At 39.8% G+C, this 19348-nt stretch overlaps 1 protein-coding gene across 3 annotated transcripts in view; it reads left to right on the forward strand.

Moving 5' to 3' along the window:
- Positions 1–19348, forward strand: part of ASG3 (SNF2 domain-containing protein / helicase domain-containing protein) — a 380591-nt gene that overhangs the window by 16548 nt on the left and 344695 nt on the right. Inside the window, exons 1-3 of one of the 3 annotated variants that reach the window (XM_089415438.1) lie at positions 12412–12555; positions 13029–13107; positions 13353–13513. In XM_089415438.1, the coding sequence (XP_089271564.1) occupies positions 12508–12555; positions 13029–13107; positions 13353–13513 (288 nt within the window). In that variant the 5' untranslated portion in view covers positions 12412–12507. Of the gene's footprint in view, positions 1–12411; positions 12556–13028; positions 13108–13352; positions 13531–19348 lie in introns of those variants that run through there. The other 2 variants (XM_089415440.1, XM_089415443.1) reach the window with 2 other exon arrangements.

A 19348-nucleotide genomic window follows, 5' to 3' on the forward strand; every position in this document is an offset into this window, starting at 1 on the left:
ACAAGTCTAATCAGCCCAAAACAGTCCGAAAAAGTCGAGTCAAAACTAGTCAACGAAAGTCAGCCCTGCGGCCAGCCCTAGTGCAATCAACGATGGTCAAAGGAGAGGTCAAAATGCCTTGGTTTATGTGCCCAGATCTGCGGCCTGCAAGGACAGAGATACTTCACCCAAATCGAAGTCAAAACAGGTCAATGCATCAAGTCGACACAGTCAAACAACCTCCCCTCGGTCAACGTTGGTCAACGCAGTGAACAAAAATCTGTCCTCCTTTCCTTCGCACATGTGAGAGAGAAAATTGCCTAGAAATGCGTACCGAATCACAAGAGGAGAGAGAGATGTGAGATGAGATGATGATGAAAATGACTTGAGGTCTCCTTCTTTTATATGCAACGTTGAGGATGACCTGGGGGTTTGAATGCCTGTTTTGCTTGCTGGCCGACCTTGATAATTTGTCCATAATATAAATAAATTCTTATCTTCATTTGTACATGTCGGAATCGGATGATCTTTAGATCAATCCTACACCTCTCGGAGAGAGGAATCGAAGAAAAGTATCAGCTGTCATAAATAAGATGACCCATGTGGAGTTTGTCCCTAATTGCCAATTTTAACACACTTGCCTTATCTTGGAGAACAATTTGCTATATGTTCCTTGCATTTTTGCCGAGGCAAGATTCATGATTCACAGTGCACATAAAGTTTTGTGCGACGATATGAATAATAAATTGGAAGATTACAATAACATCCAAAACCTCTCCTTGCAACGTATCTCCAACAAGTCGAGGGTTAATATGTGGAACACCCTCCATGGGAAAATGATCATGCAAGAAAGGAAAGCAGCATGTATTAGCAGCAGATGTTGAGGACGAGAATGAGCATTCACCTCAGAAGGAGACAAGGAATCAAATGATCATGCAAGAAAGGAAAGCAGCATGTATTAGCAGCAGATGTTGAGGACGAGAATGAGCATTCACCTCAGAAGGAGACAAGGAATCTAGGCTTGATGAGATTGCAGATGGAATTCATTAATTTTTGCAAGACAAGGATCGAAAGGGAGTTGACAATTCCCTACAACCCTCAACAATTCCCTTCTTAATCAAGAGATAAGTACTTCATATTTTTCTCCTTTGATCGATATTATTAATTTTTATTTTTTGGTCAGCCTCTTGTCCTTGTATTTTGCTTGGTTATGATTTTTCTTCCATGGCCTCCTTGATGGAGCGAGAATGGGTACTGTTACCCACCGTTTTGTGGGTATTATCCCTAGGAGAATGTTTTTCTCCAAGATGGTCCTCAACCGACAACCAACAACCTCTTGCAACCACCAACTCGCTGGTTGTGCTATTTCTTTGCCACCTGAGGCAGCCTTGTGGTCCCTCACCCATTTGCCATGATTGTATGTTTGAAGGCGGGCCTCCTGAACCTAAAGGTATGCCTTGTCATTTGGTAATTGAGTATTGTATTTTACTTATCTGGACACTTTTGGGCATGGATTAATGGGGGGATTCAGTGGAAAGAGTGGGTTGGGTCTGTGCTCTTGTCCCCTATACCTCTTTTGGATGTTAACCATGGACTCTAGTTCCGTGGGATCTCTTTTACTGACCCTCGGGCTTTAGGGATGGTACTACATGGGAAACCCCGATTTTGGTTGCGTGGTCTCACTCCCTCATCCATATATATCACTCCCTTTCCACTCATTATAACCCCATTCATCATTTCTCCCACCTGGGTCCACATTTCTCCATTGGGTCCACATAGGGTTAGCCTTCTCCTTCCCCTTGCCCACACCTTGGGTCGGGCCTGGAATGATGCCCCAAAGGTTGATGCAACTTAAAAGAAAAGTAAAAGCATAATTGGCCACATTCAACAAGAAGATGTACCACAAAATACAAAAGATGATTGAGACAAACATATTTAGCACGTGGGTAAAAGCCAATACGTGAGCTCTACCCCATCATCATGGCCATCACCCTGGTTCCTACAGGCCCTAGATGAGCCTTCTTTATCATTCAGGAACCCATGATTGTCCCAACCCCTAGTGGGCAATGAACTGCCCTACCTTAAAGGGGGTATCCACTACTATATCTCAGACATCATGCTCTTACCCCTTGAGCCCCGAGCAGTCAATTAAAGAAAAATCATAAAAGGCATATAAAGAAGGCTGGGAAAATTCAAAACTCAAGCCCGAGGCACCTCATGTACCACGATTGCTCCCTCCTATACATTATATACCCAAGTGTGGGCTTCCCTTTTATTAGCTACCCTTGCACCCCAACATGTAGCCCAGGGCTGCCTATTTCATTCCTTACTCCATTCATCTCGTTATCACATGGCACCGCCCTTTAAAGGATTTACCTTGGACATACTATCCCCTTTAGAAGTAGAAACCACCTAATAGGATACTTGGTTAACCCCATTTGGAGCTTGGAGACATTAGCACATGTGAAAGCCCACTATGGAAGGGCATGCCATTATGAAGTCCCCACCTATTGTCCATGGGTTGTAAGCTCTTTTACTCGATTTCCTTGATGACTTGTTGTACTGGAAAGCTAGGGGACACATTGGATCTTATGCAGGATTGCAGGTGGTCTCCATTTTGGGTTTGGTGACTTTGGTCTCCCTATATAGGGTCCTAACCCTCCAGAGGGCCACATTGGCACATGTAGGGTGTATGTTGAGATCCATGTGCCTCCACAGCAGTAGAAAACACTCCATGGATCCCCAGAGATGTCAGAGATTGCCCGAGATTCACCTTTTGGACGAGGAAGATGCACCTAGTTCACCTTTGTCTAGCCAACCCCACTTTTGTACCATGCACTTGGTAGATGACCCAGGACTTGTATGCTGATGTGGCATCACATGCACCATCATCTGAGCCCTTACAGATGGTCTATAGGCATCTTCGACTTGCTTGGAGACCCATGGGGTCACTTGTGTGCCCTCGCACCCATTGGGAGCACTGCAGGTTTATTATGTGGAGAACAAGGGGTGAACCCGTTGTCCATTACTTTTGGAAGTCCTATTCATAATTATGGCACTAATGGACTTCATCAGGCTTCTTAGAGAGCCCAATGATATGTATTATTTATCACTCGAACCCTTGAGAGGCTTGTTATTTTGTTTATGAGCTAGTTTGGTGGGCTTGTCACCAAAAGTTAGTTATTTGCACATTATTTCTATTTTAGGGACTAATGTAGGTTCAAATAGCTAAATCGAACTCCTTAGAGGTGTATAAACTCAAATTGTGAGAGTTCATTTCTCATCATCATTTGGTTTGGGCTTGTATCTCTCTTGAGATTTTCGCTATTCCTTCTTGGTGGATGAAATTTTGGAGCATGGATGAATTTTGATGTATGGATTGTCTTTTCTTATCTTGGAGCTTCTTGATTGGCAAGTTTATTGGTGGTTGGATATATTCTCTTACACTTAAGTACAAATTTAATGCTATTTATTTTTTTACTTTGTCACATACATTGATAATGAGATTTTTGCTATACTAGGGTTACTCGCTACATGCATTTACTGTGAAATTGTAGAATTATGTTTCTATATAGCATATCTCTATGTATGGGCCATGTATGTTGAATGAATTTTCCTAGGGATAATACTATGGTTGAATTTATCTTGATAAGCCACTTCACCTTGCGAAACGAAGTATAAAAGCTTTTAAGGTCACTCTCCTTTGCCCTAATGACAAGCGAAGTTGTTCTTAGAGCTTCCTTGACCAAGAAACAAAGTCTATTTTCATATTCTTCTTGAATCCAATCTCCCTAAAGGATTAGGCACTGGTCTACCATAAGGCGATCACTTAAAGAAACATTTTTCGTCACCTCTCCTTCTTTATTCTAGGTCTAGCCACATTAGTGCTCCTAGGGCATCATTTTTCCGACAAACCACACATATAAAAACTTTGATCTCTTGGCCTCAACTGCACTGGTGTCTCTCCTAGCCTGCCTCCAAATTTGAGGAAATTCCAACGGTGGGGTTGTGAGATATTCTGACGGTGGGGTTTCCTTAGGCTAGTTCCTCATAGGGATCATTTTGCCTGAGTGAAAATCACTTCTTTGATCCCCTTCTCCTTGTTTAGGTCAAACCGTCAAATCTATCATTGGTTGCTAGACTCCTTCCTCTTGACCTAGCCTGGTTCCACTTGGTCCCGTGGTCTCCCATACCTTTGAAAAGTCAACTCTTCAAAAACCACTTGGGAAACCAAGTTCAACAAGGATTCTAGGGTTTTGTAAGATCCTTTACAATTCACAGTCCTTAAACGTAGCCCTTAAATCCTCACCTTCTTCTCGTAGAAAGCCTTGTACCTTGCTTAAGAAGCAAGCAAGCCCCATTCTCGAGCCTCCCCTAGGAAAGAGTCCTTGAGATAACTTCACACCCATCTTAGTTGATCTATCCTTCATAAGTGATCCTCTATATATATCGGGTCTCCTCCCATCGGTGAAAGTCTGTAAACAGTAGGAAGCTTTCGCTGTGGTGATAGTGGGCTTTAGCCTCATTGTTGCTCTTGACCTAACAAATGCCCCTTTAGGACTCCCTGCTAGTTTGAGTGGTAACAGTTACATTATGGTGACTACCAATGCAATGATTCATGTGGAAGCTAGCAACATCAAGATGTTTGTGACAAGAAGTTTCTCCTAGAAAGAGGGAATGGTCTATGAGAAGATTTTTGCTGTTATCATCGATGGTCAGATTCTTGTGCTCGAGCATAGACTCAGCAAGAGTGATTAATGTTCGAGAGGGAGGAATGTATAGATTGTTAGGACATCCAGGATTGTGCCAGATGACCGAAAGAGCTCCCAGTTTCGAGGGAACAACAACAACATAAGGACTTGTTGAGAAACTAAGTGCATAGAGTTTATTACTTGATTTCTCTTCTTGATAATTACTTATGAATGTTAAATCTCTTCTTATTACATCTTATGTGTTCTTCATCAAGCAATTATACAAATGTTCAGTCTTTAAAGAAAGACAAAGAGACAAAAGACAACAAAATTAGGCTCCAAGCCAGGGAAAAACCCCACAAGGGGGAAAACTCAACAACAATCCTTCTCTTATAGAATTAGATGAAAATGAGATATCCAAGACCAAGACCAAGTCTACGACAGAGATTCCAAGTTAAGCCTTCCTCCAAGTTTCCTCCAATAATCATAGTCAAACTGCTCTAATTATGGTCAACAATCTGAAACTCGGACCTGCAGCAAAGAGGGCCAAAATTCTACCTGTACTGCTAAAAAATAGAAAAATTCGGTCAACCAAACGAATATTCTTCAAGATTTATTTTGCTTATGTTTCTCCTTTGACTAGGTTTCTTGTTCCCTTTGCTAGTTCAAAAAGATACTTCTTGTTGTGTGTGTAGATCATCTCCCAAGTAGTTCGAATTGCCCTCTTATATCTAGTTGTTGAGGAGGTCGAATAGGTGTCCCTTGGAGGACTGGGCCAACTTGAAGATCTTGTGGGCTTACAACACAACATAAAATTCAAATTTCCCTAGTGTGGGGAAATCTTGCAAACGTTGGGCTCTTTTATTCAACTTCAGGAGCAAGATTTTTGACAACAGTTACATGAATTTGCTACAACAATTAGACCACAATACTTTCGGTCTCAAAACCCTCACTCGACCCTCTTGTACAACCCACACTTGGCCCTCTCAGCCCACATGTGTGGCCCAACTGATTTACTTAAGCATACAAGAGAAAACTTGGCCTCTCGACCCTTAAGAAAAAACATGTGTTGCGGCTCAAGGAACTTGGCCTCTTTGCTGATCAATTCATTCTTGGTCTCGCTATAGCTAGCTCGACCTCACAACTCACTCTCTACCTAGATACTTGCTCTCACTAAATCTCCAACTCATGCTAATCAATTGTGTCTTTGCCTCAACCCTTAGGTTCAATTTATAATTTTTCTAAGCTAAGATTGACGAACAAAATTAACTCATCAAGTTAACTAAAGATAAATTACTTATCTTTAGTTAACTTTCTTATCTTTAGCTTTCTTTACTTTAAATCAAGTACTAGTCATAAATTTAGCTTGCGTTACATGCCTATCCCATGCATGCCACATGTAACTCATCCGCATACATGCAACTCTGCATTTAGCATGCAACCCACTTGCACACTCTGTATGCAAACTCTGCAATCAACATACAAGCTCCTAAAGAGGAAAACCAAAGTTCTTCTAGTTAAGATGCAAGGTTTTAAGACCTGCAATTTTCAGAGAAGATCGAATTGAATGAAGGAGGAATGATGTGATGCCTCCAAATGATGCCAAGTGATGTATATTTATCTAAGTTGCATGATACGATGAAGCGGGTATGGGTACGAAACGTGACCCCCCAAGTTTTGGAAATGGGGAAACACGATATATATATATATATATACTGTTGGGTGTGGAGTGTGATTTATCTTCCTGATTCAAAGGTCTTGTTTTATCTGTGTTTGGATCCCAGTCCCTGACAGGAGGGTGTTGGGGGGGGGGCTTGTACCCCCAATAGTGCCGCCAAGGCGGTTGACAACAATTCTTTGGAGTCCCCGAAGCAAAAAATTAGAGAGAAATTGCCTTGTAAACTATTGTAATTTTGTAGTCGGCTGTTCATTAATTGAAAGATCTGATGGTAGAAGTTATGTTAATTTAGGGTTTTTCGCCCTAGAGAGAATGAGGTGAGGGTCTTTTTATAACTCGAGAGACATCTAGAAACATCCACAAATTAATTTAATTGCCAAATAAAAAAGTTAAAAGAAAAAAAGAAATAAAAAAACGAAAAAAAAACACCTTTTTTTGCCAGAAATGCGACCATACAGGCCTGAAACGCGTTTCAACGTTTTTTCCCAGTTTCCGGGAGGAAATGACCCTTTGGCCCACGTTTCCTGCAACATAAGTATTTATATGTGGTTTTGCGGGTCAAAATTCCTCTTTGAGGTCGACTTGTACTTTTTGATGTGACATGGACCAACATTAAAAATAAAATTTTCCCATGTGCAAAATTATTTTTTCCAAGGGAAAATAGGGCCTCCTTAGGGTGAGAAGGGCTTCCCCAAGGATGGAATTTCTCCCTGAGCTGCCAATTTTCAACACTCCCTCTCAACTAGGGAGGGATTTCTAACTACATCATAAGTCTCATCTCAGATGTCTTGTCATCATCATCGCTGTATCATATCATATCACGTCTTTGCTCATCTGCTTAACACTCTCGATCTAAAGAAGAAGAATCATCATAGGGGAGATAAATTTGACACCCTATATCTAATGAAAATAGGCGAGATACTACTTACCATGAGAGGTAAGAATCACAACCATCCTATTGTCCAATGACAATAGACGAGATACCACTTACCATGAGAGGTAAGGATCACAATCATCCTATTGTCCACTGATCTTCCCACCTTGACCCTCAAGAGTCAAGTGGTAGAACACCTGCATCCTCTACCTTGGGGGAGATACCCAACTTACCAGTGGTAAGGATCACACACACCCAAGTCTCCTCACCCATTGGCTAGATGGGTGGCAATCCCAACAAGCCCAACTTGTGAGTAGGATGCATACTAGGGTATGCTTTGTCAAGTCCCAAACTAGATATGGGGAGATACCCATCTTGCCATAAATGACAAGGATCACACACACCCTATAGTGACAATAGGGGAGATGCCCAACCTACTACAAAGGGTAGGGATCCCACACACCTATTGCCTTGAGTTCCCTCAATTCTAGGAGCTCTCCGGCTCCATTCCCACCGCGGGAGCTCAAACATGGGGGAAGATCATAGCTTAGTGTTCTTGATCAACTGTGAACCTTTCTTGGGAGGGTCACAACCACCAGTGCAAGGTGCTCTTTGAAGACCAAGAAATTCCCTTTCGACAAAGGCTTGGTAAGAATGTCAGTGATCTATTCATCTATCGAAATGTGATGGAGTCTTATGTCTCCTCTCTGCACCATATTCTGGATATAGTGATATCTAATCTCAATGTGCTTGGTCCTGTCGTGGAGCACATGATTCTCTGAAAGTTGGATCCCACTCTTGCTGTCGCAGTATGTCACAGTGGTATCTAGTACTTGCTCAAACAACTCTCCAAAGAGCTTCCTCAACCATATGCCTCACAACTAGCCATGCTAGCAGCAATATACTCAACCTCAGTCGTGCTAAGAGCCACTGACTTCTGCTTCTTGCTTATCCAAGATATCATGGCAGACCCTAGGCTAAAGCAACACCTTGATGTGCTCTTTCTGTCAACAACATAACTGGCCCAATCAACATCAATGTATCCATGTAGTTTCACATCTCTGACAGTATATCTCAGTCCAAGATTAATTGTTAAAATTGGCAACCAGGGCAAAAACTTCATGTGGGTCATCTTATTCATGGCTGATAATATTTTTATTAGATTCCTCTCGTCGAGAGGTGTAGGATTGATATAAAGATCATCCGATTCCGATAAGTATTCATGGAGATATGAATTTATTTTGATTATGGAATTATTATCAAGCCGACCTACAACTCATGTAGGCTCAGAAGCCCAACAGTCGTATCTATTCAAACACCAACGTTGTGTATAAATACAGGAGGACTTTTCCTCATTTGGACTCACTCATCTCATCACATCTCTCTCTCTACTATGCAGAAAAGAGTCTCTTTTCTACTGCGCAAAAAAGGGTCTCTCTCTCACACGTGAAGCCGGAAGTTGCTGAAACTGAAGCTGCAACTGCAGAAGTAAAGTTTGACCTGCGTGGACTAGAAGATCTCCTCATCTGAACTGCGCTGTAAGTCCATCTAGATCTCCTCTGAAAGCCGCAACTTTTGGTGGTGGAATCAAGTCAATCCGACAGATGGTTTGCAAGATATCGACTGCCCTAGTTTGAAGGAAGCTGCTGAAACTGAAGCTGCAACTGCAGAAGTAAAGTTTGACCTGCGTGGACTAGAAGATCTCCTCATCTGAATTGCACTGTAGGTTCATCTGAACCTCCTCGAAAAGCCGCAACTTTTGGTGGTGGAATCATGTCGATCCGACGGTCGGTTTGTGAGATATCGTCTGCCCTAGTTTGATGATGAAGCCGCTAATGTTGATGTTGCTGATCTAGGGTTTGCTACTGTTGATATAAATTAGATTTATTGTACTATTTCTCTTTGCTGAATTATTGAAGATAAAAGAAGATTTGATCAAAGGGTTTCCCCACACATTGTGGGGTTTGTCCCTGGCTAGCTGCCACATCTTGTGTCTCTTGTCTTGGCTTGTTTTCTGTCGATCGTTTAATGTTCTATCTGCACTTTACTTTATGTACATGTGATTGCTAATTTGTGGAATATAATAAGGAAAAGAAGTAAACTGTCATAGGCATAGAACATACCATAACTTAACATTAATAATCCCATGTAGGTATTTCAATACATGCTTAGCAACAACCTAGTGTGCATGTAGGGGCTCAATCATAAATTGACTAAGAGTGTTGACAACAAAACATATGTCCAGTCTAGTGTTCAGTAATAACATTAGAGCCCCAATCAACTTTCGATATTCAGAGGGATTTGCCAAGTCAGGTCCCGCAGCTTCTCCACGTAACTTCTTGAAGTTCATCTCCATCGGTGTGGCCATGGACTTGCATTCCACCATTCCAAATCTCTCTAATAGTTTGATAACATATTTCCCTTGAGAAAGGAAAATCTCACCAGGTCTCTGCCACACCTCTAAGCCCAACAAGTAGTGCATCAAACCAAGGTCTTTCATCTCAAATTTAGAGGCCAACTCCCTCTTACATTCGAGAATAAGAGGCTCTCCACCTGTCAAGAATAAATCATCAACATATAATACCAAAATCAGGGGCATACCTTGGATGACTTTGAAGTAGAGATTCAGATCAGCATTGCTTCTCGTAAATCCAAGCTTCATCAGGAAGCTATCAATGCGGGCATTTCAATTCCTAGGGGCTTGCTTCAATCCATAAAGCACTTTCTTCAGCCTGCATAGATGAGTCTTCCTGTCATGCTCCTCAAAGCCCTGAGGTTGCTCAACATACACTTCTTCTTTGAGAATGCCATGTAGAAACACGGTCTTCACATCCATCTGGTGAAGTGTCCATCCCTGGCTAGCAACAAGAGCAACGATAGATCAAATGGTAGTATAGCGGGCAACTGGTGCAAAAATGTCATCATAGTCCTCTCCCTCTTTTTGGGAGAAACCTCTAGCCACAAATCTTGCCTTGTATTTCTCGATACTTCCATCCTCACTATGCTTAATCTTGTACAACCATTTAGAAGTCACAACAGACTTTCCTTTGGGTCTCGGAACCACTTTCCACACATCGTTCTTCATAATGGATTCATATTCCTTGGCCATAACATCCTTCCATACTTGTTCTTTCATTGCTTCTTCAAAAGTGTGTGGTTCCTTCCATACATCGTTTTTCTCCATGAGCTGCCAATTTTCAACATTTGCATAGGCATGCAGTTTCGTTGGGTGACTCTGGATCCTTAGTCCACTTGTCTCTTAGTGGCATTTGATAATGTTGTCGCGCGGATTGGCACGACAACCCTCAGACCGGGGGCTGTCACTCTGATCCCCGATCCCTCCGTTTAAGCCTGTCTCCCACGGCTAAGGGGGGTAGACCCTGTGAGATGATGAGACCAACTATCGACCAGTTGGTTGGGAGACACGAGATACGATATAAAAAGCACTAAAATGATTTGATTAATTGAGCAGACCAGTGCCTTAAGAGATTATTGTTAAAATGATTACTTGTTAGATATAGAAAAATAAACCGTGAACAACAATCATTTGTCATCAAAAGGTATTAGCGAAATCACATAACCAAACGATATCTAGCGACTGAGAATTTTGAAAAAAGATAAATGCTTTAAACCACCACGAGAATCCTAGACCATTAACTAGATATCATATTCGTATCTCGACTTGAAAAATTCAGATCTTAAGATATAACATGAAAAACAAATGAAACTGGCAAAAATGATTTTCCAAATTTTTTATGTGATAAAATGAAACCTAAAAACCCTAAACCCTGATAAAAACTGCATAAAGCAAAAAATTTGAAACCCTAGATCAGAGAAAATTGAAACCCTAAGACAACTGATTAATTTACAGATTTGGCCCCTTAACAGCCAGATTCAGCAATAAGAACGGAAATATTTTAACGAAACGAAAATTTCAGATTTGTCACTGTGAAGAACTTCAGAAAATCTCTCATGCAGATCAGAAAAATAAAACCGAATGATAGACCCAGGATCAAATCCAACTGGGCTCAACAAAAAATGCTTGCGGGAGTTGGTTGGTTCAGCCGAGAACTTCCCCGAACGCCCACAAAATTCCTTCAGAAAATATTGTCTGCACAGCTCAAAACAACCGTCAACAAAGAGGGCAAAAAATGCTGCTAGATCTCAGGGAGTAATGGAGATACCTGCCATTACTTCAGAAACCCTAACAGCACTCAAACCCCAGCAAGTGAACAAGATACCTGTGCTCACAATACTCTACAAAAAGCTATTATTAATGGCTGAAAATAACATATGCAGAAAATGAAATGATCTCACAGCATTCCAAGAGAGTAACACCAGCAAGATATGGACCCCAAAGTCTTCTTTTATTAACTAGAAACAGATTTACAAGAGAGCTTCTTCAGTCTTAGACTCACAGATCCAATTGATCTGAAATGACCAGCTAAGACCCTATATAAAGGAAATGATCCCAACGGCTAGTTCGAATGATCCATGTAGAAATGATCTCGACCGTTGATGAAGATCAAGACATCTCTTGATCTCATCCGTCGATTTATTCAATTAATTTTTTATTATTATTTTTTAAATTTTTTAAATTTCTTATTATTTATTATTTTATTATTATTTTTTAAATTTTTAAAATTTTAATTTTTTTTTTTTATTATTTTTTTTTATTTCATTTTTTTAAATTTTTAAATTTTTTATTTATTTTATTATTTTATTTCATTTTTTAAATGGATCATCGAACTAAACCTTTGGAAACATCACCCAGGACCTAGGACTTAGGACTCACGAGGGGATTTAAAACATTTTTCGACCCTCAAGACACATTACATCATGACTTTTACAACTTACATCTCAAGGGGACAGCCCACTTAACACAGACCCTCATAAATCACCCAGTTCTGCGACACAACTATAATCTAGCATATTAACACACTAGGATTCTCCTAAATTTCTAATGACAAAATCCATCCCGGCTTTGGGGTCAGGTTTGAAGGAAAACTCTGCCGATCCATGGATCGGTGAGACGAAAAACCTTCCGGGACATAGATTATCATAGAAAGTTAGGTCCACCTAGGCAATTTTACATACATGACTCTGATCTGCTTAGATTATTTACAATTCATACATGCAGACTGGGTTTACAATTGAAATGATCAAGCTGCTGATGACTGTAGGCTGGCACGGACACGTCGTTCAGGTGCTACCCCTTTCTGCCAAGAAAAGAGGGTGTACTGCATGGGAAGTTGACCAGTAGAGGTCAACAGATAATTTCAGCTATGTTTGTTCCCTGGAAGGTTCGGTGCAAATATGTGTTTGAGAGCAAGGTTAGTTCTTTGTATTCCTTTTGTAATAGGTGGAGAGAGGACATACATTTGCAACTGTTAACAAAAATATTTCTATTGATCAAGGATGCCAAATTGTTGGATCCTGCTGCCTATTTGCATTTTATTTCTGGTCTTGTTGCTCTGAGGAAGAGGATATAAATACCATTGTATATATCCTTCCACTATATGTTTTCCTTCTTTGATGTAAATATATTTATGTGAGTACAAGAAGTATTTTTACAAACAATAAGTATTTTTACAAACAATAAGTTATGTTTTGAGTGGAATTTTATATATACTTTTACTTCTAAAACTAGAATGCAAGATCAAGTTCTGTTCTCTTTGACGTAGTGCCAAATCATGTAAATGATATTATATTTTTCCTTCAAAATTTTCTTTTTTGGTAGATATAACAAGTAAATTTATAAATCTTAAACACATTGTCTTTCCTTTCTGCTACAATTGATTTGCAGATGGGACTTGGGAAAACATTGCAGGCTATAAGTTTGTTGGCTTACTTGAAAGATCGACGGAAATGCCCAGGGCCATTTTGTAAGATTTTACATCTTATTGTGAACTTTTATGTGGATACAATTTGTTATTATTATCATTATTAAACACTATGCGAATTGTGAATTTGGATTCAAGTATCCCATTGCCCTTTATTTACGTGCTAATTATGAATAGTCTGCAGATAGATCTGTCCTTTATTTATGTATGCTACATTTTATTTTCATGCTTGTTTGTTTGTTTGGCTTTTTTTTGGGTTGTTTTCTGACAAAACTTCCATTGGACAGTGGTGTTGTGTCCATTAAGCGTAATGGATGGCTGGGCAACTGAGTTTTCTAAGTTTTGTCCCAGACTGAGAGTTCTCAGCTATGTTGGTGACAAAGAACGGAGAATGCAGATGCGCAAGTCCATAGTTGAACATGTTAGCCAACAAACATCTAGATCAGATGTATGTCTCTAAGCTGGGTAACCTTTCAACTCTATATATGCAACGTTGGTTTCTGAAATTCCATTACTGTTAATGGGCCTTTTTGGTAATGGTTATCGGTTTACGAAATCTGCATGTTTAGAAAAATCTGATTTTACTTTATAAATCCATTTATAGTTGACAGGAGTTAATAGAAATTCTATTGTTATGGTTATTTGCTTAAATTTTTTTCACATTATAACAATTATTATTACAAGAACATACACACAGGGTATAGCTTTATAAGTATTTTTTTCTCTTCTTGATTCTCTCTTTTGGCACTATAAGTGTCTATAGAATGATTTACAGAATTGAAAACAGGTTGTATGCTTGTACAAGCCATTTTGTCAAAAGGCTACTCAGTCCAAAGAATAGTTTTATTCTAAGTCACATGACATGAGGACACGAGACACGGAGGACACGTAAATATGAGTATTTGACACAAGACGTAGCGACCCCGGAAACAGGACACGAGGGACACGTTTTATATATAAATTAAAAAACACTGAAATATAGTGCTTGATCCATATAAATATGAATCATGATGATATCTATTTAGTATTTAGTATACACTATTACTATTTAGTAATTTACTACATCAATGATGTTCACAGTTCAATGTTCATTGTTCATGTTATATTTTTTGTTATTAACTTCAAACAAGTTTGATCATGTTCAAACTTCACGTAAGGTAGTTTATGTACTATAAATTTATATGTGTTCAAACTTCATTGTTGACCAGAGCGTTAATCGAGCTTTCCCTCCATATAAATATGAATCATGATTATATCTATTTAGTATTTAGTATACACTATTACTATTTAGTAATTTACTACATCAATGATGTTCACAGTTCAATGTTCATTGTTCATGTTATATTTTTTGTTATTAACTTCAAACAAGTTTGATCATGTTCAAACTTCACGTAAGGTAGTTTATGTACTATAAATTTATATGTGTTCAAACTTCATTGTTGACCAGAGCGTTAATCGAGCTTTCCCTCCCTTTAGACCTCGAAGGTGCAGTGAGCAATGAGCACATGACAAGGAGCTGGGATTTTTATTTCAACACACGATCTATACGTGGTCACTCGTGTATAATTAAGTTAAGTTCTGTAGGCTATAATACAACTTACAAGAAATTTAAGTGCTCCAAACTCTCAGCAAAGCATGTGAACGCTTGTCTCCCACATCTCCAGGTCCAGGTCTATGTGAAGTTGTGAGCATTGCGCTCGAATCTGATGGAATTCCTCACACTGCACAACAAATTGGATTCAGCGACGAGCAAACTCAAATTTGGTGGTGAACAATGACAAAAATAACCCAAAAATAAACCATGTTGCAGGTTTTAAATGTCACTTTTCATGGGACATGTGTCATAAGAACCAAAAACGTTAGGGCACGTTTTCGACACGTCCAAAACACGTGTCTCGATTGGAGGACACGAAGAAAAACGTTTTCGACACGTTTTAGGGCGGTTTTCGTGTCCGACACGTGAAATACGGGACACGAGACCCTGAGGGACGTGTCTTGTGACTTAGGTTTTATTGTGCCTTTCTGTAATCCTGTACATGAGCTCCAGATTAGGGGAAGGTCCAAGAAGGAAGCTTCGATAAAACCTGTGTCAGCCCATGCCTGTGATATTTTCGATGTACAGGACAATTAGTTACCAAAGAATGCTAAAAGAATGGAGAGAAATATAATGCTTGGTATGGGAGGGTCATGGGTGATATACAGTATTTAGATGATACGAAAGAATAAATTTGTTTTGCATAAACAACCGGCCCAGAAAGCCTTGCTCTAAAAGTTGAAATGTTGGACGAATGATAGAAAGGAGCATGCTATGGAGTCTGGCAGCTGGTATTTCTTCTGGTTGTCATTGATCAGAGTATGGTTCCAATAAGAAAAGACAAACTAATGTCAGATTTTTTTACCTGCTTAGCTCGCTACACCTGGGCCCATACAACAGTTCTTGTGTGCATCAGAGTGCGAGGGAGGTGCAGTTAGCATGCCTTCAGCATGTATATGCCAATTTTATTTTATTTCCAGTTAGTCGTTGTCACAACAAAATCTCGCACTTCTTGAGATAAAGTCTTAAAGCTCAAGTTCGAGACCCTGTGTAATTTAGGAGTGGGCCACTGTCACCTCACCAATCCTTCTCTTGCTTCTAGTTGGCTCAGCTCAAGGGGGGTTGTCCATAGTAGATCTTAGGGATCTAATTGCCCCCCTAAGGACTCTACTTCTATTAACACCAATCAAAGGCTTGAACAATTAGGATTTAAGTTAGAAAGTATCATTGCTAGTGTTTTTAGGGTAATTTCTGTTAGCTTTTGGTAGCAGTGGACAGGTGTTCTAGTCTCTATGGTGTTTGAGAGGCTAAGGAACTGTCATCACACAATCTAGTAGGGCCTTAAGGAAGGGTAAACCTAAGGGGCAACTACTAGACTAAATGATAACAATGGTACGATGACCCACTGTCACCTCACTCAAAGTCCCCTGCTCTTTACAGACTTTCACTGATGGGAGGAGTCTTGGTAGGAACAAAATCAGTTAGAATGAATAGAACAATGATTTGGGTATGACGTAATTCCACAAAGCCCTTTCAAAGGGAGACACAACAATGGCTCAATGCTTCAAGGAAGCTAAAAGCTCTCCAAGAAAAGCCTAGGAGGAGATCAAGACCTAGGGTTTTAAGTATGATGATGATAATGGGTATTCCTAAGGTCAAGGTTCCAAGTGATAGGGTAGGACCTCTCAAAGAAGCTTTATGTGATGCTATAACACTTCCAAAAGGCTCTTTGATCACTTTGAGAGACCTAGGAAAGACTGGCACTAGACCTAGGGTTTTATGAATAAACGTGGGAAGAAATACTTCCAAGGTACTCGTTATCACTCAAATTGTACACAAAATTGCGACAATGCTCAGGGCGGGGGTTGTTACTTTGATCGTTGCCTTATCCGTTTAAGTTGTCTCCTAAATGCAGACTAAGGGGGTAGTCCCTATGGATGAGATGATGAACAACTTGTTGGGAACCAACAAGTCAAGGATGCACAACTGAATGGCCTAGCGACTTGGTTGAAATTAAGAGGCAAGTATGATAATTAAGCACGATTTGATTAGATTACTTGAGATTATAAGTTATAGAACGATGCCTTAGGAGATTAATTACTTGCTCAATGTGAATAAGAATTCCAAGTTACCGAATGAATAGTTGCTGCGGGATGCAAATTCTATCCTAGATGAAATGCAGGACCTAAATCTATGTGAGATGCAAGCTCTTGGTAAATTTTAATTAGATTCCCTATCTAAGTGAATCCTTCTTCTCAATTCTTTTGGAACTAGTCTCGAACGCAAGTTGTAGAGAGAAGCCCAAAAGAAGGAGGCTATGGCCTCATTAACGGTACCTCCCGTGGGGTTCAAACCACCTAGGTGCCTCCGTTCCTACAACGGATTGCTCGCAAGAGAACCGCAAGGTCACCTATGTTAACTGCAAATGAGGCTCTAGAGTCCTCAAGTTGTTTTGAAGAAGGTGGTCCTATCTTCTTACAACCAAGCTTATGCTTGGAGGTGAATTTTAGAGATGCACTTCTAACTTAGAATGTAGATGTAAGATGTGAGTGATTGCTTCAATGAGATTATTAAATGTGTTAAGTACTTCAACAAGATTAAATCACCTGAAATCAAAATGATTGCAATGATATTCAATCACAAGATAACAAGAGGAATTAAGTGAAGCACTTAGAACAATTAGCAATTATCCCAATCAAACAATATTAACAATTCCAGTTACAAGAGCTTATTAAAGTGTTAATAAGATCTTATTTAAGCCTTCTTATGATGAAGTGAGATACAATTAGAAAATTCTTATAACACTTGTTACTTACGTCATAAGTCAAGGAAGCACATTAGATGATTTCAAACACAATATTGGCAAGCTCAATAAGGGATTGCTAACAATGATCTCTAATAAGACTAATGTAACTACACAAATGAGATGCCAAGAATGCCAATGTATGCTTTGCAAAGTGCAATGATAATGCAAAGAGGCAATATGCCTAATACAACTAGCACTTCAACAATTTGAAATGAGAGAGATCCTTTAATGCCAATGCAATGGTGTAAGAAGAGATGCAAGTGATGCAATGGAAGGCTATTATCAAGACACCAATGTAATTCAAGATATTCAAGAGCTCCTTTTACATCATATCACTATTATAGATTAGCCCACAAATTTATGCAATGTTGATTTGGGGTAGCATCGGATGTGCTCTAGCCATGAAAATTGGTGGAGAGGCTAAAGCACATGAGATCTCCAAGACCTAGAAATGGTTTGGGCAGATTCTACCCGGTTAAGGAGATATTATGGAGTTCCTAAGTCTAAACTTAGGAAAAATAAAATATTAATGGGTATTAATATAAAACTGGGTTAGAAGGTTCTAAATGACATGGATCAAGCCAAATCTAATCTTAGCCGTTGATTAGAGATGTAATCTCGGCCGTTGAAGGACCAACATGAAAAGTATAAGAGGAGGCTTGAGGGTCAGTTGGAGAACACACCAGAGTGATCAGTCATTCGATTTTCTAGAGCAGGGTTTGCTAAGAGAAATCGAATCAGTGATCAAAGTTGCAGCGAGGGGTAGTGAGTACAAGGCAGAGATAGTGCTGGAAGTCCAATGCAGAGGTAGACACTGAGCCAGAGGGAGCCACGTAGAGGCAGCAAGGACTGCGCAGAGGCCAGAAGGACCTGCTTCATCCACGCAGAGGCTGCAGGAGTGATGCAGAGGGCTATCATAGAGGCTGCGTAGAGCCTCAGAAGGCTGATGTAGAGGGTTTCAGGCTGATGCAAAGGCCAGGAGGGCTGACGTCGAGCTTCAGATCGTGCTGGAGACGGTTTCGTGGGGCCAAATTTTCGAATATCTGCTTCCTAATAGAGAGGTATTACTGTCAGATTATTTTTTCTGGCGGGTGAGCCAGTTTGGCACCCAGTTGTACTCAGAAAGACTGCATAATAATATAACCCTCAGAATTGCTGCACCGGTTTTCCCAAGTTGGCTTTTTCTGGGGACGATTGTCCAAAAATAACAGTGTCACTTGTGTATTTGTCTGTTTCTTTCAGCTGTTGATCTATAGATGGTTGAGGTCGTATTATGTTTATTTCAATGTTATATGAGTAAATAACTTGTTAGTAATTAAACAAGTAGGCGAAATAAACTAGAGAATATAGATAAAATTTTTAACGGGTAATACTTAGAAATTTCAACATGCAATATCAATCCCACAATTCACTTGGATGCATATGAAATGAATTTTAGGGTTGTAAGGCTTATTAGAATTGAATCTTAGGCACCTATTTCAAATCTGATCAGACCTCTATAACAATGATATCAATCTAGTATTTCAATTGCAAATGAGACAAAACAGTGATAAATTTACTCCCAAGTTATTTAGGGAACCACTTTAAGATCTTGAGGTTAATTAGATTAGTTTTAGGACTAATTCTTTAATAATTATGTGCCACCACTTATGTCACTGTTGTTAATACTTCTGACCTGATGTAAATGTAATCGGTGAGGAGAGAAGGATAGGATAAGAGATGCAAACCCTTAGAGACCAAGCTTGCTGACATGCAAGAAAGATATCACTCCTCCAATTCCTGCACCCACAAGTGATTAACTTGAAACACAAGGAGCAAGCCTCTTTGATCACTGCATCCACAAATTTCTAGCCCAAATACATACGCAAATAATGGATCAGACTTGTATGGAGCTAGCTAACAAGACTAGGGAATAGAGTTTTGAAATTGTACCACATTCAACA

The sequence above is a fragment of the Pinus tabuliformis genome, chromosome 6, assembly GCF_031772625.1.
Source record: "Pinus tabuliformis cultivar Carrire ecotype Pingquan chromosome 6, CPIR1, whole genome shotgun sequence".
NCBI classification, from domain to species: Eukaryota; Viridiplantae; Streptophyta; class Pinopsida; order Pinales; family Pinaceae; genus Pinus; species Pinus tabuliformis.